The sequence below is a fragment of the Colletotrichum graminicola genome, assembly GCF_000149035.1.
Source record: "Colletotrichum graminicola M1.001 genomic scaffold supercont1.7, whole genome shotgun sequence".
Taxonomy (NCBI): domain Eukaryota; kingdom Fungi; phylum Ascomycota; class Sordariomycetes; order Glomerellales; family Glomerellaceae; genus Colletotrichum; species Colletotrichum graminicola.
The window spans coordinates 815133-837485 of record NW_007361011.1 but is presented as its reverse complement, the minus strand read 5'-3'; the positions used below and the strand labels follow the sequence as shown (position 1 = coordinate 837485).

General features: G+C 53.2%; 5 protein-coding genes across 5 annotated transcripts; 3 read left to right on the top strand and 2 right to left on the bottom strand.

Annotated features, from left to right (window-relative positions):
* Positions 1 to 2735: 2735 nt before the first annotated feature.
* GLRG_01907 (uncharacterized protein) lies at positions 2736 to 4210 on the top strand (the record flags this gene model as incomplete). Its single annotated transcript, XM_008093241.1, has 4 exons — positions 2736 to 2856; positions 2976 to 3025; positions 3325 to 3731; positions 3853 to 4210. The coding sequence occupies 4 exons, from the start codon at positions 2736 to 2738 to the stop codon at positions 4208 to 4210; spliced, it is 936 nt and encodes a 311-aa protein (XP_008091432.1).
* Positions 4211 to 9555: 5345 nt separating this feature from the next.
* GLRG_01906 (glycosyl transferase family 2) lies at positions 9556 to 11794 on the top strand (the record flags this gene model as incomplete). Its single annotated transcript, XM_008093240.1, has 5 exons — positions 9556 to 9696; positions 9768 to 9878; positions 9951 to 11017; positions 11073 to 11266; positions 11319 to 11794. 5 exons carry the CDS (start codon positions 9556 to 9558, stop codon positions 11792 to 11794), a joined length of 1989 nt encoding a protein of 662 aa, XP_008091431.1.
* Positions 11795 to 14381: 2587 nt separating this feature from the next.
* Positions 14382 to 15667, top strand: GLRG_01905 (uncharacterized protein; the record flags this gene model as incomplete). Its single annotated transcript, XM_008093239.1, has 3 exons — positions 14382 to 14604; positions 14658 to 14796; positions 14848 to 15667. 3 exons carry the CDS (start codon positions 14382 to 14384, stop codon positions 15665 to 15667), a joined length of 1182 nt encoding a protein of 393 aa, XP_008091430.1.
* Positions 15668 to 17097: 1430 nt separating this feature from the next.
* GLRG_01904 (uncharacterized protein) lies at positions 17098 to 18742 on the bottom strand (the record flags this gene model as incomplete). The annotated part of the gene is made up of 3 exons (XM_008093238.1): positions 17098 to 17421; positions 17472 to 17846; positions 17915 to 18742. The coding sequence occupies 3 exons, from the start codon at positions 18740 to 18742 to the stop codon at positions 17098 to 17100; spliced, it is 1527 nt and encodes a 508-aa protein (XP_008091429.1).
* Positions 18743 to 20950: 2208 nt separating this feature from the next.
* On the bottom strand, positions 20951 to 21649 carry GLRG_01903 (uncharacterized protein; the record flags this gene model as incomplete). The annotated part of the gene is made up of 1 exon (XM_008093237.1): positions 20951 to 21649. The coding sequence occupies one exon, from the start codon at positions 21647 to 21649 to the stop codon at positions 20951 to 20953; it is 699 nt and encodes a 232-aa protein (XP_008091428.1).
* Between the last annotated feature and the right edge of the window lie 704 nt (positions 21650 to 22353).

Sequence of the window (22353 nt, the reverse complement as noted above, 5' to 3'; positions counted from 1 at the left end):
CGGATGGGTTCCTTGACATGCCTGACTCTCCCCCAATGGTTCCAATGGTTCCAATGGTGGTGCGGCGAACCGCCAAGTTGGCACGATGAGCGGGGGGAACATGCAGTCTCCCACCCCCCTTCCGCCCTGCCGAGAGTTCTCCCCTGTCACTGCTGACGACGCCTCGTTTATTACGGACTCGGCGAGGTGGGCCATGGGACGGTGGGGGGGGAACACAAAGCCCTGGGATTCGAGAAGAGGCGACGAACCCCGGTTGTGGCAGATTCTGGAGTATGGAGTGAGTCTGGAGTCCGTTTCCCTCTCCTGCTTCGCCAGCTTTGTACGCGTATACCCCAGGACGAGATCGTCAGAGACGGTGGCTTATCGCCGTTGTCATCGTCGTCGTCGGCAGTCGTCTCTCTCTCTCTCTCTCTCCCCCAACCGGTTCCGCCCAATGGCTTCCTGTCCTTCTTTACCTGGCTTTTCATTAGGTATTCCGTCTGGCCGGCCGCTGGTTGTACCGTCTAATTTCGAGTCACGTCAAGTCGCGGGCTTGGTGTACTGCCCCCCCCGTTCCCAAACCCAAGCGAAATCTCTGGCAGGGGAGGGGGCACGGACGGATGCGGCGGCACAATGCCCAGAGATTTCATCCCCTTTCTTCGTCGCCAGGCCGCGCGATTGCTAGCAAGATTGACAAAAAAGTCTTGGGGTCTGATTCTTGACTCCGTCGGTGTGCGGCTTGGAACTGGAGGGGGTTCGGACGAGGACAACGGCGCCGCCCTCCCACCAGCAGCATTTTCTTCTTCTTCTTCTTCTTCTTCTGCTTCTTTCTCGATGGGTCGAGCCGAACCAAGGATGGGTAACTGAATCGTCATTGTCAAGTTGTCCGATGCGGCCGGTTCGTCGTCTGGGCCGTCCGTGGGTGAAGAGGATGAGGACCGGTGCGAGGGTACCCCCCACGCGAGCGATCGAGGTGGTTCGCTTTCCCCCCACACCGCCCTGCTGAGCTACTTGGACAAGAACAAAAATGGCTTGACGAAAAGACAGTCACGAGGAGGGGAGGAGGGAAAGGGACGATGTGGTGGTTATGTACTGCAGTGCAAAGGTGAGCAGATACAGTTTCGCACGCTAAACTATCTAAAGTGGATGGTGCCTTGCGCCCCCCATTCCCCTCCCAGAACCCTTACATGTGCCATCGCCATGCTGTTTTGGGTGCGTTTACGGGGTCGCAAGATGCGAGTAGGTCGCGTGGGCTTTGGGCGTATGAGAGAGAGAGAGAGAGAGAGTGTGTGTGTGTGTGTGTGTGTGTTCTGGGTGAGAGGGCTGTGACCTGACTCGGGCTACTGTGAGGGCGGCTGATAAGGTACCTCGAACAGGTCGGTTCCCGGCCACGCAGGGCTGGGCCAAGGGCTGCCACAGGCTGTCATGGGCTTGTTTTATGGTTAAACTCCAATCATTCCTGGCGCCCGGGGTAAGTGAGGTAGATGTGGTTGAGAATGAGGGTGAGTGAGGTGGGGGTGAGTTGAGGAATGAGTGAGATTCAACCGAGTTGAGCTCCAGTTCTGTCCATGATGCCGCCAACCACGATTGATTCCACTAACAAACAACTGTTGCCGCCAAACGGCGCAGGCGCAATCCCGCAGCCTCTAGTTTTTGATTCTTATTCTGCTTCTCGCCTGCGGTATTCGACCGGAGCAACCCAAGCCCGGAGATTGCATTGTCTCCATTTTGTTGTTGAATGGCTGGTCAATGGGAAGCCGGCCGACGGGAGTGTTCCAAGAGACCAAGGCGGGCACACACCGTATATGGGAATGGTATGGTACTCCGTGTGGTCCATACATTAAGCAGCATGGGATTCTGCGTATGCCATGGTTCGGCAGCACATCATATCGGTTTCTTATTTTTGTTCCCATTTCCCCTGTATCTTCCTCTCTCGCCCGTTGGCTGCCTCCCGCGGCGCGCTAGTTACCTCGCTTCTAGGTCTACTGTCTTTCTACGGCTAGCGTTCGTGGTACTCCGTACTTGAGCAACAATTTCAATGCCTCGGCAGCAGAACCGGGTCTCTCGACGTGTCACCCTCCTTGGGACACAGGAATAGCGACGCAATGCGTGCATCTATCCTGTTTTCCACGTCCGTAGTAGACGCGACTGCCGGTGGTCCATGTTCTCCTCGCTCCTGACACTCGTCCAAAGGTGGTGAAAGAGGTACCTTGGGTGAGTGCTTTCCATGTACGAGAGGTGACGTCGTGTAAAGGGGGCAACCGCCACCATGCCGCCGCCACCATCGACACCTGCTCCTTCCTGCCAACACCATCGGCACGGGGGTTCTCGTCCTTCCTGCCTAGTCTTCTTTCTGCATCTGGCCCCGGGCATAATATGCAAGTTATGGCAGGCAGGGGCCGTGTTTTCGCCCTTTCCCACTCTGGCCGGCCTCACTTGCAATCAAGCGAGAAGTGACGGTCTGGACTTTCCCCAAGGACGTTGCTTCCGCCCCGACTTCCTTCCCCCAGTACTGGAGCACGCACATCATAGTCATATCTAAATACGTACCTAGTACGGATACTCCGTATACATCCTCTCATCGAGGGCCTGCATCCTTTCATCGCCTGCGTCATCGTCTTCGCCTTGCACATTTGCATCTCGTCCCTTCCGTTCCTTCACCCGGGTTGCTCGTTTGTCTCTTACGGATCACGATTATCCCTCGCACACGACGTCCGCTTCAACACTTAGTCGGCCCGCTGCAAAGACCTTCAAACATGAGAAACACTCTCCTCCTGACGGCCGGTCTCGCTGCCGTTCATCACGCGACCGCCGACTACGTCGCGACTATCTGCGGCAGGGAGAACAAGTACACCAGCAAAGACACCAACTTCATCTGTAGGTGCTGCCCCCTCCGCGTGCCCATGTTCCACCCACGATGCGAGTATTTTCGGGATATTGGGACCTGCCTCTTCCCCGTGCCTTTTGACACAGAAGCTGATTCGATAAACTTATAGTCCAGTCCAACGCCTGGAATCCCGTTGGTGATGGCGCATCCTGTGTCTTTGTAAGTCATGCCACCTGACGTCCTCTCGCATGCGAAGCTACCTCTAATCTCACCCCACCATCTCTCCGTATCTCTTCCCGTGCTCTTTGTCATGCCCCCCTCCGGCCGAATGTCTGATATCACCCGCTGTTCTGCGGTCTGCGCCGGGCCTTTGTTCTTTGTTCTCTCCCGCCTCCGTCTCCGGAGGCCCCCGACCCACAACACCCATCCCACCCCATCCTCCCTCCCTAGCAAAGCCTCGCTTTGATATTGGCCGTTGCCCAACCACTCGCTGATACTATGCTTCTTTCCGCCTACAGGTTGACGAGTCGACACCGGCGTTTGACGCCAACTGGAACTGGGAGGAGGAGAGGAACAGTGTCCACTCGTTCCCTCACGTGCGCTTCAACTCGACCAAGCTGCCGGTTCAGCTGAGCGCCATCGAGACGATGCGCCTCACCGTGGACTGGACCATGCGCAAGGGGAACCCCGAGAGTGACCCGCCCCGTGACTTCTCCGCTACTGCCTGGGCCGAGAACAAGGGCGGGCTCGACGGCGTCGTATCCAACGCCGCCTGGGACTTCTTCGTCGACAGGAACAAGTCGAGGACTTACAACCCCATCGATGCCGAGGCCGAGATCATGATCTGGCTCGGCAAGGTCGGGAACCCGTACCCCTTGATGGGCGACTCCATCTTGACCAACATCACCCTCGGCTCTACTGAATTGTGAGTGACGAAACAACCCACCCCCTGCGCCGTGTCCTGCGGCACCGTCCCCACTGGGGGATCGAGGCTCGTATCGTGATCCATCCCATTTTAGTATACAGTTCGTGCTAACGCCCGACAGTTCTCTCTGGTACGACACCAACGGACGCGAGCAAAAGGTCTTCACCTGGGTCACGCGCGACGGATCCGACGTCAACCAGTTCAATGAGGACATCACTCCGCTTCTCAAGTACGTCCTCGACTCCGGCGAGATCGACAACGAGTCGTGGCTCGGCCTGGTCGAGTTCGGTTCCGAGGCGTGGCACTCCCCCGAGAACGTCACGTTCAGCGCCGCGCACTTTAGCATGGAGCTGGATGCCGAGGGCAGCGGCAGCGGCTCCGGCAGTGGCAATGACGAGAATTCAGCGACAAAGTTCAGCCTCTCGTCGTGGCTGTTTCTTTCACTGCTCCTCATGAACATGTCCATGTTCGGTCTTTAGGGTGCTTAGCGGGCACAATCAGCCATGCTGCCCGAGGTCCACAAGAGAAAGCGCGTGGCACGGTACGATAGGATTAATGAGGCCTTAGATGGGTAAACAAGGGCAGAGTGTCCTCTGGCAACCGCTGTAATTTCACGAATAGACGATAGGAGGGGCTGCTCGAAGCTGTCCCTCTATGCCAACACCACGATTGTCGCCATTGCCGTTGGTTTGCCCTTGGTGAAGAGGCCCCTATCCCCACTGTGATATTGGGTTCATTGAGGCGCGACACGCTGTCGACGCACACACGATGCACGCCAACACATCACGAATAAGGGAGGAGTGGGGTTCTGTCTCGGACCTGGCTGGAAGGCGTACGCGCACCTGCTCGCATGCCGGAGTGTGATGAGGCCTCGCGACTTTCTCCTGTGAAGCGCACGCGTCTCCGTCTGTGTATGACGTCGACAACGGGCCACTAATGGCCATGTCTTGTATTCCCAGCCTTGCAAAGAAAACTCGGATGGCCGGGGAGCTGGCGGGGAGGGAAGGGGAAGGCCCTGCCTTGGCCACCTTGGAGATGGCAAGAAACATGGCAGCAGCGGCGGGTGGTGGGAGACTTTCAACACCACATCACGTCAACGGGCGTGGTCCTGTCCGATACGGGCATGCACGCAGTCAGAAGTAAGCACTTGGTTCTGATCTGGTCCCTACCATGTTCGTGCGCTACGGGCCTTGGCTTTTTTTTTTTAATAACCCGAGAGGCGTCTTCTCTCTTCTCATTACCCCGCCGAGGCCAGTGGCCAGCCGCGCGCATCTGACAATATTACTGTACAAACGGTGGTTACGTTACGGTGGTGTGGTGAGCAGGGCGCCGGCCGTAAGCTCATAAAGGTTCAGGTCCCGGGAAGTTTACACATTCTCACGCGCTCACAGAACCGGTATTGGGTGTGCACGGTCTTGGCGGAGAGGTGGTACGGACAGTCGGGAAAGGGGGGCTGGAACGAGCGAGCGGCGGGGTGGGCGGAGCGGGATCACAGAAGGCCAACCAAGAGCCAGGTCAGAGGCCCCTTATCCTCCACCGTCGTCGGAAGAGGAAGCTCGTCCAAGACGTCGTGTCGTCATCGGGACCCGTCGCGAAGGACAAGGGGCCTAAATCCGGGCATTTCCTCCCCCTTTCCTGCTATTACGGAATAGTACCCGTATGCAATGCGGCCATGCAACCGGAGTCGTGGATCTTTGACGTCTGCAGCGGCAGAGCAGCAAAGATTCGACCTGAAAGGACGAGGTGCCTTATCTCCCTCGTTTTTGGCGCCTTGGCGCGTGTGCCGCCATGCCGAATGGGATGCCAAGACAAGCGGGCGCCTTTGTAACGGCCGCCAGTTGGATGGTCGGGGGGAAGGCCCGAGACGTAGTGGGAGGTGATGCTAAAGCCTCTGATGTGATGCCGGGAGTCGAGATGCGAACCGAGATGAAGAGGTCAGTTTGGATTTTGCGTGGTTTTGTTGACACGGCTTGATTGTAGTATCTGCCCAGCGTCCGCCCGCTCTTGGCCGCTTGGACGTTGTTTTGTGTTGAATGAAGCAACATATCTCTTTCAGGTCATCATCGGCCGACCGCATCCCCGATAGCGCCCACTGTGAGTAACCAAGCCTACTGTTGCGCCGTTGAGCCAGCGTCGACCGCGATTGGGAGAGTGGAATGCGGGTTCAATATACCATTTTGGTGTAAATCGATGGGGTGAGGTTCCGATAGCGTGCGGATGGGCAGATACGAGGCAGAAAGTGGTCCGGCCGCCGCCTCTGCTTCTGCTGCTAGCTGCACTTGGGTTTGGCTCGTCTCGGCATTTGGGAGACAGGATCGACACAACGGGTGGGAATCGTGAATTCGATTGCATAGAAGGAGGGATAATGTGGAACGGGAAAGGAAGAAAAAAAAATCGGTATCGGCCAGGCGTGGTGAGATTGCAAGGAACTCGTTCCTGTTGGTCCAGCCTCCGAATGCGTGCGGAGATGACGTCCGAATATGGATGGGATTATCGTCCATCTGCTCGACAGCTAGGTAGATGCACCGTTGCAAAGGATGCATTCGTCACGGGATGCAAACCCACAGCTCTGCCGCAACTTGAGTCGTTGCGTTACCATTGACCAAGAAGTCCGTGTCGGAAGACCGATGCGTGGGAATGCGTCACTGGGGCTGATGCCAAGGATATTACCAACGGCAGTTGTAAGACAGCGATTCGTCACCGTTGGCGGTGGCGGCAGCGGCGGAAAACGACAAACGGCAGCAGAATCAGGGTTCGAAACCCCCCAAGATGATTGGCACCAAAGCAAACAGGCGAAAAGCCTTCCCAGAGGCCAAAAGAGCAAGAAACGGTCGGTCTGTGACCGAACAGACGAATGAAGTGTGCGAAGTGGAGGGAGCCGCATACGGTAGGCGAGCAGGCATGTCAAATTAGGCTATCCGGTGGAGGCTTTCGAATTTTACGCTTATTGCCATAGTTTGCGGGCTAATTCGGAATGGAGCAGTGGCTGGCCATGGACTGGAGTGGAGGCCCCGGGCGGGTTTGCGATGATCTTCAAGCCCGCCTGGCATTTTCTTTCTTCCTTTCTCATTTCTGTCTGTGGCTTTGCGGTCCGGCGAAATAGCGACTACCTGTCTGTCGCTAGTACATCTTGGAGTAAGACAGGACGCATCATCAAACGTCGTCTTGCGTGGCCGTGCAGTGACGACGGTTGGCCATGCTTGCTGGCGTTGGCTGTATGAGTCAGTCGCGGTGTTGGCCAGCTTCCAGAAGGTAAGAAGAGCACGGACGTTCGAGTCAGTCAGTGCGCGCCGTCAACGACACGGAAAAGAGAGAACAACGAGAGGAATGGTGGGGGCGTGGTTCCCGGGACGTTTGGTATCAGAAAACTGATTTTGACAAAAGGATGAAAACGTTGAGGCGCGCTTCGTATCCGTCGACCTCTCCAAGAAACATGACTGGCAAATGACAGGCCAGACCAGCTGTACATAGCAAGTACACTACTCTGTCACCCTGGCTAGAGCCTGCCGCCATCCCTGCTCTCATCACTGAGCCTTACCTCCTCCTTCGGTGCCGGTACCGTACCCCGTGCTGGTACGCGCTCTCGGATGCACTTTACACTCCCTGTACCTATCCGTTCTTGCCCAGGCAGCCAGGTAGGTAGGTAGGTCAGTTTGTCTCGAGCGAGGAGGAAGGAGTGGGGTTCGAACGTAGATGGGGTTTCATCTCCTTCCACTAAGGTACGCTTGCAAGCGGCTCTTTCTCTGGGAGAACTACAGGTACGTCTCGATACTACGTCGACCAGGCATGTATGTACGTACCGCTGTATCCATATGTTCTCCTCCTCTCGTGTTTCTTGGAATCGCATGTCTCCCTCCCCCACCCCACCTATGGCAGCCGCGCATGCATGCAGCAGTCCTCCGACTTGGGGGGGTTTTTTTCGCCTTTTTTTTGTCTTGTTTTTTCTTTTTCGTCGTTTTCCCTCCTTCTGATGGCCGGTTGTCATGCGCCACGTTTGTAGTTTGTCTGGGTCCCGCCAGCATGTTCTCCCAAACCGCTTGCCTTCTTGGACAGGCACCTTACCGAGCTTCGCCGGGAAGAGAGCATGCAATATGCGAAGCGGGTGCTTCCTTCCTCAGCCTGGCTGGCACCTGAAGTCTGGGACATCCACCTACGTACCTCCAATATTTCGGCCCCATGTGCTTTGTCCCGCTGTCCCTCCTTCTCTCCTTCCCTGTACTGCGTAGCCTACCTACTTACTACCTACTACGTAGGAATCATATCTCACTTCACTCCCCTGTCCTTTCCTATCTTGTCTCGAGCCATCCCGTATCCGTCCTTTCCTTCTATCTCTGACTCTTGCACTCGAGCTCTCACCTGCCTATTGCAAACGCAGCCAACCAACCACGTCCTGCTTCTTTTCTGCCCCCCATCCCCTCCAGGGTATGGTCTATGTGTTGCCAGGCGATATGCAAGCAGGCAGAAAAAAAACAACGGCAAGCATGCCTCCAGCTGTTCACCCCCCGGCCAATGATGTCACTGATTCCTTTGCACCGGGCCATTGCGACGGCGGCTACATGGCCCAGTCACCACTTCAACTGTCAGGACTACCAATAATCCTAGTACCTCTTATTACAATGTATCTGTTAGGTAGCTAAAATTTGATTCTGGAAATACCAAGAACAAATCCGTTTTCGATTTCGTTCTGCTTTATCTAACCTTGTACAGCACTAAAGGTAAAGAATTATGTGCTGTTTGCAGAGAAATCATAAAATAAGTTTAGAGTTACTTTAGCTGTAGCAAAAACTAATTCTTCATCTTTCTCTCCGTGGGTAGAAAGCCAAGCCTAGGTAGTCCCACCAAGACGTGGGCGGCTTGGCGACTAACATGTCCAAAAGCGAACAACTTTTGCCTGGGCCTGTTGAAGCGTGGGTAACGGGCTCTAACCGCGGAGCCAGCCCACAATCCAATGGTTCAAAGGTCCGATTCTCTCCTAGGTTCCGTAGTCCTTGGTTCTAGGTGGATTGAGAGATGCCCATGGCCAGGGTCAGAAATGTCCGCTCACGCGGCTTTGGATGGACGAATCAACTTGCAAGAAGGAGGCCCCCCAGCAGTTGGCATCAGTCCTGAGGACTCCGTAATGGTCTACCATATTCATCCTTGCAGAAGGAGGACGAGGGAGGGGGGGGGGGTACGAAGCAGAAGGAGGAATGGTGAGGAGGATACTGAGGCTACCATGTAGACGACGGTCAGCGACCTTGCATGCGCATACTTGAATCCCCGGCCAGCCTTCAATTCTCTTGTTTCTTGTTTCGTATCCATGTATGCTTGGTGGTGAATACCGTAGTGGCTGTGGCTTCCTCTCCGTATTGCATTGCACCGCACACACCAACCACTCACCCGGTCGACGCTACCTTCACTTCACCATCACCACCGACAACATCAACACAGTCGTTCCAGTCTTCCTTCCAACTTGATTCCCCTTGCTTCCAGCCCGACACGTGTGGCTTGCCTCTGACCAAGTCGCCCCTCGTCGTCTCGGTCCGCGCTCCATATTCGCAGATAGGCTGGTCGACTTGGCATCTGGGATTGCTCACGTTGACAACATTCGCTGTTTTTCACATTGCCCTGTACCTCACAATCACGTCGCCCCGCCTTCGCTCACATCGCAACTGTCACGGCAGTCCATCGACCGTGAAGCCATCGCCCTAAGCCCAATCTCCTCGGGCGCGTTCACCACTCCACCAGCGGAAGTCTTCCCTGGCTGTCATCACCTACCGCTATCGCGCTTCGAGAAGAAGACTCTTTCGTTGCTCTTGTTCCAAGCATCGTCGTTAATCACGTAATGTCGCGTCCATACACACCGCGGGGTACATCCCCCGACTCGGGCCTCGCGCCTCCGGCGAATCCCTTTGCCTCAAACCCGTTCGACACCGATAACGAGTCCAGTATTGCTCCTACGCCTAACGACTCTACCTCTACCGTCGTACGTTCGCGCGATGCCCAAGCTCCACGGCCAGACTAGAAGCCAATCAAGCAGGAACTGACTTTGCCTAGAATGCCATCCCACAGTCGTCACTCCCTGGCGATTCTCGCACACCCTATGGCGCAGATCAAAGGTCGAGCTGGGCCGACTCCTCCAACCACCGCCTGAGCAGACCCGATATTGTAAGCTATTCCATACTATGCCATGGGGAGAACGAGCTCCTGGTTAGAATCAAACTGACTGAGAATCAACAGCCTTCGCCCTTGGCTAGAGAAGTCCCCGTCACCAACGAGAAAGTCAACCAGCAACCGTCATCTGACACGGATGTCGAGGCCAGTCACGTCCCGCCCGTTGTTTCGGACCCTGAGAAGGTGAACGAGAAGCATACGACAGCTCTTCCAGCCTCGTCCGGTGCTTCATTTCCCAAGCGACTATACAACCGCTTTCGAGCAACCTACTGTCCCAAGGAGGAGCCGCCTCTGGTCCTCCCTGTCTGCCCCAACGACACCGAGAAGCTTAGCTACGTTCACACCAACCGCATTCTTCTTTACGTCTTCGGTGTCTTCTCGTTCCTCTCGCTCGGCGCCGGTATGTGGTTGTTTGCCCTCTCCGCTCCGGCATTCTACTGGTATGGCGTGTTTGCGGGTGCCATGTGCATCTACCTTCTTATCTCGTACGCTGTCGGTATCATCGGAAGGGATTGGGACTACAAGGCCCATTTGGAATTAGTCGAGCGCTTTCCAATCACTGGGGACAATGCCCCGACCGTCGACATCTTCTTGCCCTGCTGCTCGGAGCCGGTCGAGATCCTCGAGAACACCTACAAGCACATTGTCAATATTGACTGGCCCGCTTCCAAGCTCCAGGTACATGTCATGGATGACGGCGCCTCGGAGCCCGTCCGTCTGCTTGCTCAAAAGTACGGCTTCAATTACTCCGTCCGTGACGACCGCCCTCGCCTCCGAAAAGCGGGTAACCTGAGATGGACGTTTGCCAAGACCAACGGAGACTTCTTCGCCATTTTCGATGCCGACTTTTGCCCGCGCCCCGACTTCCTCAAGGAGCTGATGGTGGAACATTTGGGTGACGATAAGACGGCCCTTGTTCAGAGCCCCCAGTACTTCCGTGTCACCGACGACCAGACGTGGGTCGAGCAGGGCGCCGGTGCCACACAGGAGCTGTTTTACCGCGTCGTCCAGGTCAACCGCAACCGATGGGGGGCGTCTATTTGTGTTGGAAGCAACGCGCTCTATCGCCGCGAATCTCTCGTCGAAGTCGGTGGAACGGCCGAGATTGGGTTCTCGGAAGATGTCCACACTGGGTATGTGAAGATTGCCGGAAAAGCCTGGAGTTGATCGCTAACACTACATGTGCAGTTTCGGCGCTGTTGACCGTGGCTGGAAGGTCAAGTACATTCCTCTCTGCCTCGCTACCGGTGTCTGTCCCAATTCTCCACGCGCCTTTTTCTCCCAGCAGATGCGCTGGGCTCGCGGTTCAACGACTCTCCTCACCAACAGCCATTTTTGGGTTTCCAACCTAACTTTGATGCAAAAGATCTGCTACCTGTCAGGTATGTTGTTAATCGCCATCTTGTAGTCTTTCGTTACGCTAATTTGCTTCAGGTTTCATGTACTACATGGCTGTTTCGCTCAACATCTTCCTCGCCCCAATCGCCGGTACTCTTCTGCTCGCCATCCGCCCTGAGTGGTTCAAGTTCTGGAACCTAGCCTTCGCCATTCCTTCCATTGCGTACGGCATAATTCTGATGCGCTGCTGGGCCAAGGCCAAGTACGGTTTCAACGTGCAGCACGCCATGACGATCATGAGTTACGCCTACCTGACCGCCATCAAGGACCGTCTCTTCAACATTGAACTTCTGTGGGCCGCCTCCGGTGATTCCAAAGCCCACAAGAGCAACAAATATCGCAACATGCGCATTCTCTGCATTGTATGGACCATCATCGTCACCGGCTCCATGATCGGTGTCGTCACCTGGCGCATCGTTACTGGTTTCACGTGGTACCACCCGCTGCCGCTCATCATCATCAACGTGTACAACCTCTTCATCAACCACTATTTTATGTTCTGTGACTGGTAACGAGTCCTCCACCTTTTCTTTTGTCTTCTTCATATGGAGGGAGAGCGGGATGAAGGTGGTGTTTGTGACTGGGCCATGCATTATACATGGACAACCGGAGTCGGGATATTTGGCTTGAGACGAGACGACAGCGTAGCACTGGAGTCCGCGTCGCACGGAAATGGTCTACAGCATTTCGCATACACTGGCGCACCAGTAAGCGTTTGCACACGCATTCTACAGCATACATACACCTAACAATCTTGTATATAATGGTGGATATATAGTAATCGCCTAGGTACCAAAGAGCCCGGCAACCCCCATAATTATAATTTGTTTTACCTTTCTGGCATTCAATGCGGAGGTGGACTTGTATCGTGGAGAACTTTTGACTCTTACTGGGCTGGTAAAAGGGGGCAAGTCTCCGACGTGGTCTCGGACACGGAGGTGGATGTCTTCATATTTCCACACCTTTGTCTTGATCACTATCTCGGCTGGCCGTCCAACGGTCAGACTCGATCGCCTGCTATGTCGTACGGGCTCGCTCCCGAGCCGGAGAAACGCAGTTCGTCCACTCCGGCCCGAGCCCGGTGCATATGGCGAGTCGCGACTATCTCGTCTTAACTTGCTTTACCGAATCGGGGCACCTGGCTTATCGTTGCAAAATCTGGTACTCGGTCACATGTCGGGCTCACAACGCTACACCACCTTCTTTGGGCGCAATTTGGGCTGGCTGTTTGTTGTATTTGTGTATCTCACAGTTCTACTATTCGCAATGCAAGTAGCTCTAGCCACAGAAAGGCTTGGAAACGATGCTCGCTTCCAGGTCCTTTCTGATGGAATAGCGTTTTCGTCGATAGGACTTTTTATGATCACTGTCAGTATCGTCTTGGCTATGTGGCCAGCACTCTTTTGGTTTCATCTTGTATCGACTATTCAATTTCGTAAGGTGGGTTCTCGACAACAGCAGATAGACGTCTGATTCGTTGTGTTTTATTCGGGCCTGCTAGGTTCCAACGGAAACGCCTGTGCTATCCCTAAGAGAGCAAAAGGCCCATGGGCTGAAGATACTGATTGATCTACTTTGAAGTTCAAGGTTGCTCTGCGCTTAAAGAATGTGCATGTTCAATTAATCGAATGGTCAGATAAGGGTTCGCCATTGCTGACGTGCATTCCCCCCCTCACCTCTGTCTCAGCCATCCGGCTGCCTGACTACCCATCTTGACACTATGTTCTGCCTGATCTCTTCTCCTGCAAATGTAAAATCATTTCTCTTGTCCTTTCTATATGGATTTCTCGTTGCATGAGCCGTCCTGTCTAGTTGTTTCGGGGCATATAATCCTTTCCAGCCAAAGCATTTCGAGGCTGACCGGCGGGAAGCATCAGTCATAACTCGTCATATCGATATCTTACTTTTAATCAATCAGCGGTCCTTATGTTCACCTAGGCACAAGTTACAACATAGCATGGAATGACCTTACCGCCGCCGTCTTCTTAATCATCGTCGCAATCGCGAGCATCTTCATTAGAAACATGTTTCTGTTCGCCCCGGCGCCGGTACCTTTGACTCCGCCACCAAAACGTCAAAAAGCAAGCGGTGCCAAGAACTATCGTATTCGAGGCGTACCTCTCGTATGGGATAAAAATGACCTTCAATCATTCCTTTTGATGCATGATGACTGTCACGATCCAGTCGTCAAATTACTTGCCAGAGAAGCCCATGGACGCTCCAAGACCGGGACAGCCACTTTTCAGGACGGGACAGACCCTCCAAAGATGCTTCAAGGCAGCTTACGACCTGAAGAGGAGAGCCAGACGCTCATACTGGACCACGGCTTTCTTGGACTGACTACGCTTTTCACTCCCTCGCCAGAAGACCACAGGGTGGAGTATGTACTCCGAAGAATGACTTTATGGGTGACACTGATAATTTGAGAAGCATTGTGGCGATATCGGGGCTGGGGGGTCACCCATTTGGATCTTTCAGAGAACCAAAGGCCAGCACATGTGGCTACGCGACGCTTTACCCTATGGCCCGCGTTATAACATACGGTTACGAGTCTGCAGTTGTGAACAGCCGCAGCATGCAAAACTTAGAGGACCTCGCTACGACGTTTCGCAACAGCCTTAGTGCACTTATATCTTCTTGGCAAGTTAGACCGTTAATTTTCGTCGCATACAGCTTAGGAGGGTTGATTGTAAAGCAGGTTAGTGATTATTCTTCGAGGTAATAGCAGCGTGCTGATTCGCAAGCCAGGCCCTCATCACTCTTGCAAATTCGAAAGCGGATGACCATCATAAGCTTCTTCAAGCTGTGTAAGGCGTTGTGTTTTTTGGAGTTCCTCATGACGGCATGGACATTAGGTCGCTCGTCCTAATGGTTGGGGATGGGCTGAATCACGAGCTTGCTGGATCTCTTAACCAAATCAACTCGCAAATTCTCAGTATACAACAATGAGACTTGAGGGCACTAGGGCCTAAGGGCCAAACAGAGGTGTTCTGTTTTTATGAAACTCAGGATTCACCTACAGCCAAAGAGGTATTTGAAACACGTATGCTTTAGGCCACAGCTGCTGACAAGCCATAGGGCGAGGATGTCACGTGAAGCATGAGTGGAGAGAGAATAATACTTGTCACGAAGGCTTCGGCTACTCACTGCCGGCACTGGGAGGATGGCCCGGAGAACATCTGTGCTATCAACCGGTCGCATTCGGATATGGTCAAGTTTGGGGTTGAGGACCATGATTATGAGTCGGTACGGGGGAAACTTGAGGCCCTGGCGCAACGAGCGCTTACCGTACAAAGCCGATTGAGGGCTGGGAAGACAAACTGTATGTAACGTTTTACAAGCTACAGATTTCCGAATTTATGCTGATCAATCTAGTTCTCGTACCATACAACCAAAACCCAGACTACATTGGCCGCCTTGAGACATTAGACACTATCAAAGAAACACTTGGCTACGGCAAGAGCCAGACCACACGGTACTCGAGAGTGTCGCTTTTTGGCCTCGGTGGAGTTGGGTATGTGGTTTTCGTGGCCTGTATTCTTTTCTATCCTGACAAACCACGCAGGAAAACACAGATTACACTGGCATTTTCTTATTGGGTCAGAGACAACTATTCGGACGTTTCTATCTTCTGGGTTCATGCAGCTAGTACAGACCGTTTCCGTCAGGCGTTCACATCCATGGCTGCAGAATTCCAGGTCCCTGGACATGACGACAGCAAATCTGACGTGCCAATGCTCCTTCGCAGATGGCTAGAGAGGGAAGAGCGTGGGCGTTGGGTTATGATCATCGACAACGCTGACGACAAGGAGCTTTTCTTTGCACGAGAGACAGGAAGAGCCAACACTTCCAAAGAAACGAGCGTCCAATCATCGAGTCGATTGAGCGATTATCTCCCTGATTGCGCCCACGGATCCATCTTGATCACGACCAGGGACAAGAAGGCCGCGTTGCGGTTTTCTCAAGGAAAGCCATCCATCATTGAGATTGAAAAAATGAATCAAAACGAGACAGTGCAGTTACTACAAAAGACTCTAGGCAAGGAAGCTTCCCTCGAGGATGCCGAAAGCCTTGCAGCCCGGCTTGAGTACCTCCCATTGGCCCTTGTCCAGGCTGCTGCATTCATACAAGAGAACAGCATTTCAATCAGGGAGTACCTCCAACTCCTGGATGAGAGTGATGAGAATTTGGTGGACCAGTTGAGCGAGCCATTCACCACCGTCGGTCGAGACTCGGACGTACCCAATAAAGTCACAACCACATGGATCGTTTCTTTCAACCAAATCCAACAACGGGGCGCCCTTGTTAGTCAGATTCTATCATTCATCTTTCTTCTGGACCGTCAAACTATTCCAAAGAAATTCGTTTCACGGTATTGTAACTGAAACCTCAACAGACCGCAACAACCCGGCATAGAAGAAGTCACCAAAGCTTTAGGAACTCTCAAAGCATTTTCATTCGTCGCAAAGTCAAAGGGTGACATACTCGATATGCATCGTTTGGTTCAATTAGTGACACAAAAGTGGCTCATCATGCGGGATAAGTATACCAAATACTTGGAATATTCTATGGATGTTGTATCCACATTGTTCCCTTTTAGGGAACACAAGACTCGATAAGAATGTATAGATTGCCTGCCTCATGCCCTTGCTGTGCTTCAAAACAAAGGAACACAATCGCATGCTAAGAACGCCACTAGAGCTTCCCTCTTAAATTGCATAGCGGGTTACTTTATTTACAGGGGCGATTTCAACAAGGCAGAAAGTTACGACTTACAGTCTACAAACTTGCGACAACAGATCCTTAGGTAGGAGCATCCTAATACACTAGTAAGCATAGGCAACCTTGCGTTAACATATTATAATCAAGACCGCTAGATGGAGGCTAAGATGCTAGAGGTGCAGGCTCTAGAGGCAAGAAAGAGGGTGCTTAGAGAGGAGCATCCTAACACACTAATCAGCACAGGTAACTTGGCATTTGCATATAATGAACAAGGCCGCTAGAAGGAAGCTAAGGTACTAGGGGCACAAGTTTTAGAGGCAAGAAAGAGGGTGCTTGGAGAGGATCATCCTTACACACTATTGAGTATAAGTAACTTAGCATTTACGTATAGTCATCAAGACCGCTAGAAGGAGGCTGAGGTACTAGAGGTGCAGGTTCTAGAGGCAAGAAAGAGGCTGCTTGGAGAGGAGCATCCTGACACACTAATCAGCATGGCTAACCTGGCAAGAACTTGGGCGTGTCAAAAGCGATGGAACGACGCAATTTACATGATGCAGGACTGTGTTCGTCGTAGGGAACGATACCTGGGGTTTGATCATCCTGATACCATAGATTCTGCTTCCGCTTTATCAGACTGGGAGGCGGAGTTTGAAGCGTCAGAGTCAGGACCTTTAGAGTAGTTGCGCCAAGGCGCAGGTTGTATATGAGACAGCATAGGTATGTTGGGGAAGTGAAAAAAAGGGGTACACAGCGGGTGACACTCATAAAAGCTTGGTAACATTCACTCCAGCATCATTATACGGTTGAAACACGGGGACGACCGCAACTCGTCGAGGGCACGGATGAGGACTGACTTTTTGGGATGATCTTTGCAAAAAACTACGAAAGGAATTTTCTAGGAAGCTACATCCTGCTGTCGATTATTGTATACCCAATTTTATTGAAACCAAGATGATCCAAGTACAATGGGATCATTTGTGATCAGTTTCGTACAGACTTCTACAGTTTGTGAATACAGGGGTGAGAATGTTGAGTACCGGCAACCTGCCAGATCAACCTGCACCTGATGATGCCGCGATTTCTTCTGACAAAATCAAGATGCGACTGCAGATGAGCTTGCCACATATGACGGCTCAGTAGGCCGGGGCTGCGACTCAAGAGGGAACTCAGAAGCCCCTTGAGAAGCGGCAGCGCGGCGACGGACTCCTGGAAGGCATAGAGAACCGATCATGTTCTCAAAGACTGGGCGCCGAAACTCGCTTTGAATGTTCTCGAGTGAGCGGCCGCGAGTCTCGGGCATAAAAACCGTGAGAACAACAACAGTGAATATGGTCAAAGCGCCAAAGAGAAAGTAGGCGCCGTAGGCCGATTCCGATAGCAATATCGGCGTGATGAGTGCGACCAGCCAATTTGCAAACTTTGCAGCGTCAGCCAATATCCTTAACGTATCACAAAAACACGACTTACGAAGCTACAAGCCATCCCGATCGCGTTTCCTGCGGCTCGCGTGTTGCCTGGGAGGATCTCGCTGGCATAGATCCTCGCAACGATGCCCCAGGTGGCGCAATACGCCATGCCGAAGGCGAAGACGGAGATGATTACGACCCATCGCGCTGCGCCTGCGGGACCGACGGAACCAGCTGCGTAAAGGCTTCCGATTAATATCATCAGCCCCGATAGGAAGACACCACCGCTGATTGCCGAGGTTCGCCGTCCCCATTTATCGGCCAACATGAAGGCAGGGATGGAGATGAGAAGCATAGTGATGGATGAGACCCCCGAAGCAACGAGCGAAGAGTTGGAATTGGAGATCCCTGCCTGATCGAAGAGTGCTGGTGCATACTATTTACAGTCAGTTTTTCATTTCCTTTTCTTAGTACATTTGAGGATCAAAGGTAGGGACAACTCACATAAGTGATGGCGTCGATCCCTGATAGCTGAACCATAGACAATATGAACAGGGCCAGAAGGGTCCTGGAGCGGTACGGGCCTCTGAAAGGCAGCATGAAATTCTGACGAATCGAGAGACTCGACTGCTCTTGGGGGGTATTAAGAAAATCCCGACGGGCCTCGTCCATGTTAAAGTCAAGCAAAACCAGCGCGGTCATTGCATCCGATGTCCTCCCCCAGAGCAGCAGCCAACGCGGCGACTCGGGCAACACACGACACGCAAGGGCGAGCATGACGGAGACGGCCACCATGAGTACATACGGAAGACGCCATGCCATGCTGTCATCGAGGGATCTGCTCGTCGCGTAGCAGGAGAAATAGCCGAGGCAGATGCCGACCGTGGTCATGAATAGCGGCAGGGCAGCCAGGCGACCGCGCCGGCTCGAGGGCGCGATCTCGGCGATGTAAACGGCGATGTTGGCGAGGAACGCGCCCTGGCCGACGCCGCTGACGGCGCGGCCACAGATGAACTGTCCCAGGCTGAAGGACGTGGCCTGCAGCAAGGCGCCGAGGCCGAAGAGCGCAGCCCCGGGTAAGATAACGCGGAGACGGCCGTGCTTATCGGCGAGCTGTCCGGCGAACAAGGAGGGGACAGTGCCCGTCAGGAGGATGACGGACACGGTGATGCCACGGACGGTGGCGGAGAGAGCACCGAGCGTCGCCGCGAACTGCTCCATATGGACGATGGCGCCAATGCACCCCGTGTCGTAGCCATTCAGGAAGCCCCCGAACGACAGGGCGATGGACGCTGTCACGTAGTTGGGCATGAGCTTGGCGAGATGAGGCATGGTTGTGACGGGGGTCCCTGGAATGCGTTTGAACGATGTTTCCAGCGTAGGTATCGTGTCGTGCATTCACGAAGGAAAACAAGTTGACAGATGAGAAGCCGACGCTGACATTGGATAGCCTTTTGTCAGTGGCCGGATACCCCGCAGTTGGCGAGCGCCGATCATGCGTTTTTGCGCCCGTCGGGTTCGGAGGCAGTAATATCAAGTGAAGATCTGACGGGAGATCGGACTAGGGTTAATAATACCTATATGGGTGATGGTCCAAGAGCATATGACTTTAGTGTGCTTATTTGCTGATCATAAAGCATCATGTTTCAGATAGAACGAAGTTGCTATATTTCCAGCAAGTTCCTAGTTTTCGGAACGAGTGTAACAACAGCATCATTCCAAACATAATGGTTATCGCCATTTGTCACAGTTTACAAATAAAAAGTAGATAAACTTTTGGAACAGGAAATAAAAAGAGACTTAACAATATCTGTACTAGGAACAAAACATCTGTCGCAAAAAACGACGCCGTGAACTGCAGGCAGCAATTAACGCCTTATGGAGTGTGCACTACGACAGCATCTTATACTACTGGGTGGTGGTCTAGCAGCGATTATAGTCGGAAACGCTGTCGGTCATGCTCACGGAGAAGTCGAGATTCTTCTGTCAGCATCATAATGGAAATGATCAACCGGGGATGTGGAACTTGAACCGAGTCAGCATCACGGTGCATTTTTCTGCCCGTGGTGTTGTGGAGGGTGCTGCATTGCCGGGTCGATCCGGCGACTCAATCGAGAGGGTGGTTTGGGGCCTGGGGCAATTGGAATCCTCCGGCCGAAAGTAGCAATAGAGAGGAGTCGCAGCCGGGGGAGCAAAGAACCCCTTTGTGTATGTGCGTGTGTGAAGTTTCATGGTACTTGACTCGCCCATCCGTTGTTTCTGATCCAGGATGCGATTTGAGTGTGTCTGGAAGGATGTTGACTCAGGGTGTGTCCGCCAGCGCGGGACATTCATTAGACTCAAGATGGATAATTTTCCATAAGCTTAATTATTCAGTGTCCTGCATATGGACCCCAATGCTGCCCATACCCTTATGTTTGCGGGGAAACAGATGACTCAGTCTCCCAGGGATCAGCCTCTATTCATCCAACTTCATCTCTTCAAAGATATGTGATTCGAACTAAGCTCTATACTATGTAGAGAAACGTGGGCAGTGTTGTCTTAATTATGCAGCTGGTCGACATGATGGTACTGTTCTGGTTCAACCGGGACCGCGTCCCCTTTTGGGCTCGGACTTGATGCTGTAAAAGGACAAAGGCGTGAAGGGTCTGGACCCCCGGTGGGTCAGCGGATCCAAGGCCACCTGGTTGGCCGTGTTTGACGACGGGGATACAATCAATTTCTTGTGACCTAATGGATCACTCACGATGTCCCGGCAATTTAAAAGCTGACTCTGCATGTCTTGACTTTTGACTGGCTTACAAAAAGAGAAAGAAAAAACAAGAAGAAGAGATTAAAAAATAAAAATAAAAACACGGACACTTTAGAGCCTACTGCCATCAGTCCGCCTATTCCACGGCAATTACATAAGGATTGGCTTAACAGAAACTCTCCTACAAATGAATAAAGTTACTATAGGCTCTTTATGCTTCTGTTATGGTCGCGGAACTCCGTTGGTTCGGTTCATGGATTTGTTATGTTGGCTCGGTGGCCCCCTCAACCAACCCCTTCACGGCTTTTCCGGCTCTCGGTCACGTCCACTTCGGCGTATGAGCGGATCCTGATGGCAATGTCCCGTTGCTGGCAATTTGAATCATTGCAAGTATCCAGGCATTGTACTGCCATTTCACCATTATTGGTCACTTCAATACGTCACTTGAATCATATGTTCAACAATCACTGTAGGTCAAGACAGGCCAGGTCGCAATTGATCAACTTTCACATAAAGTCTATCCAGATTTCTAAACCCCCGTTGTTCATTTACAATAATATGCGTAGCTCGCGTAAGACAGATAATTGAAATGGTATGACAGGACAAGAGATGATGTGGGCATTACATCATGCGTGTCCCAGATGTTCTAAGCCAAGAGCTGCAAAAACGCCTGCCCGTTCCAGACGTTCCTAAGATTCGATGACTCTCTCTGAGAGCTGAAAAAATGATGATCGCCAGGCTTCTTCACCCAAACTCTTTTGGTCCGGGGCGGCCGCATCGTGGGACATTTAGCTGTGCGTGCCCTGGCCAATGCAGTAGGGGATGGGGTAGGTGGTGCTGTTGCAAAGACGAATGACGCCCTTGACCCAAGAGAGGCTGCCGTAGGACTGCGAGGTGTATGTATCGGAGACGAAGCTGCTCTTGTCGGGGCTGTCGGTGCAGCCGGAGAGGACGTTTCCAGTGACGCGGCGGACGCTAGGCTGGGAGACGACGACGCCGAACTGGCCCTCAGGGACGCTGAAGCCGATGGTCTGGGTCTCGGTGGTGGTCCAGCTCTGAGCGTAGCTGACGGAGAGGGAGAGGCCAATGACCTTCTCAATGGTGGCCGTGATGCCAGCGTTGACAGTGACGGTGTTGGCGATGGAGTAACCGTTGGAAACGGAGACAGTCGCGGCGCCGCCGTTGGAGCTCAGGACAGGGGAGATGGCAACGTCCCAGTTGAGAAACTCATCATCCGACATGATCTGGATCTCGGTGGACTGTGCGCAGTCGCGGCGAGAGACATCACGGATCTTGAGGGGGGGAGCCGGTGCGAGAGCGGAGCCAGACTGCTGGAGAGCGTCGTACTCGGCACTCTTCATGATCTGATGGGTACCATCATGGCCAACAACGACGACATCGTCAAAGTTGAGCGCGACGGGGGAGGGGGCCGGGGCGGCGACAGCTACGCCGAGGAGACCGGCGGTGGTAAGGATGGAGAAGCGCATCTTGAAGAGTGAAGGTGTGGGTTGGTTATGTTCTTAGTTTGTAGTAATATCGAAACGAAGGCGAATGATATCTTGCACAACAAGAGTGGCTTCGAAAAGTAAAGACATAAAGGTATAACGTCGGTTGAGAAGGAAAAAGAAGTGTGGGGGAATCAAGACTGATGGTGAATGCCTGCCTTTCGAGTGATGAGAATCCGATGCTCTGGGTGGGAGGCGTCTATTCTTATAACGCACGGAGCTAAGGCGTCCTGTCAAGCGGCTATGGCGCTCATCGAAGTTTCTTTGCCTCCGGTCGCGCGCTTTGCGAGTGTCCTTCATGGATGGGCAGTTCGCGCACCCGTATGTGGGGAAAGAGTCCAGGGAGAGCGTCCGGGTCATCTCTAAGAGCATCCCTACACCGCGTCTGGCATAGCCGCCTTGAGAGCCAAGCTCGGAGCCTGGCCAGACGTCCATGGAGAAGCAATATCAACCCCCCCCTTCACGGCTAAGAACGAGACAACGGGTCAACATCCCATGTATACGGATAGAATCCGTCCTATGGCTGAATCAAAGAGGCCCGACTGTGATACGACGATGCGCTGACTCGAAGGTGGAATGCATTCCATTCAATCGGTAGGGCGGAGGGGCTTACGCCGGCAGGTTGCTCGGATGAAGGGGAGATGAGATGGGAATCGGACGAACGAGAGCGACTCTATAGCTGGGGT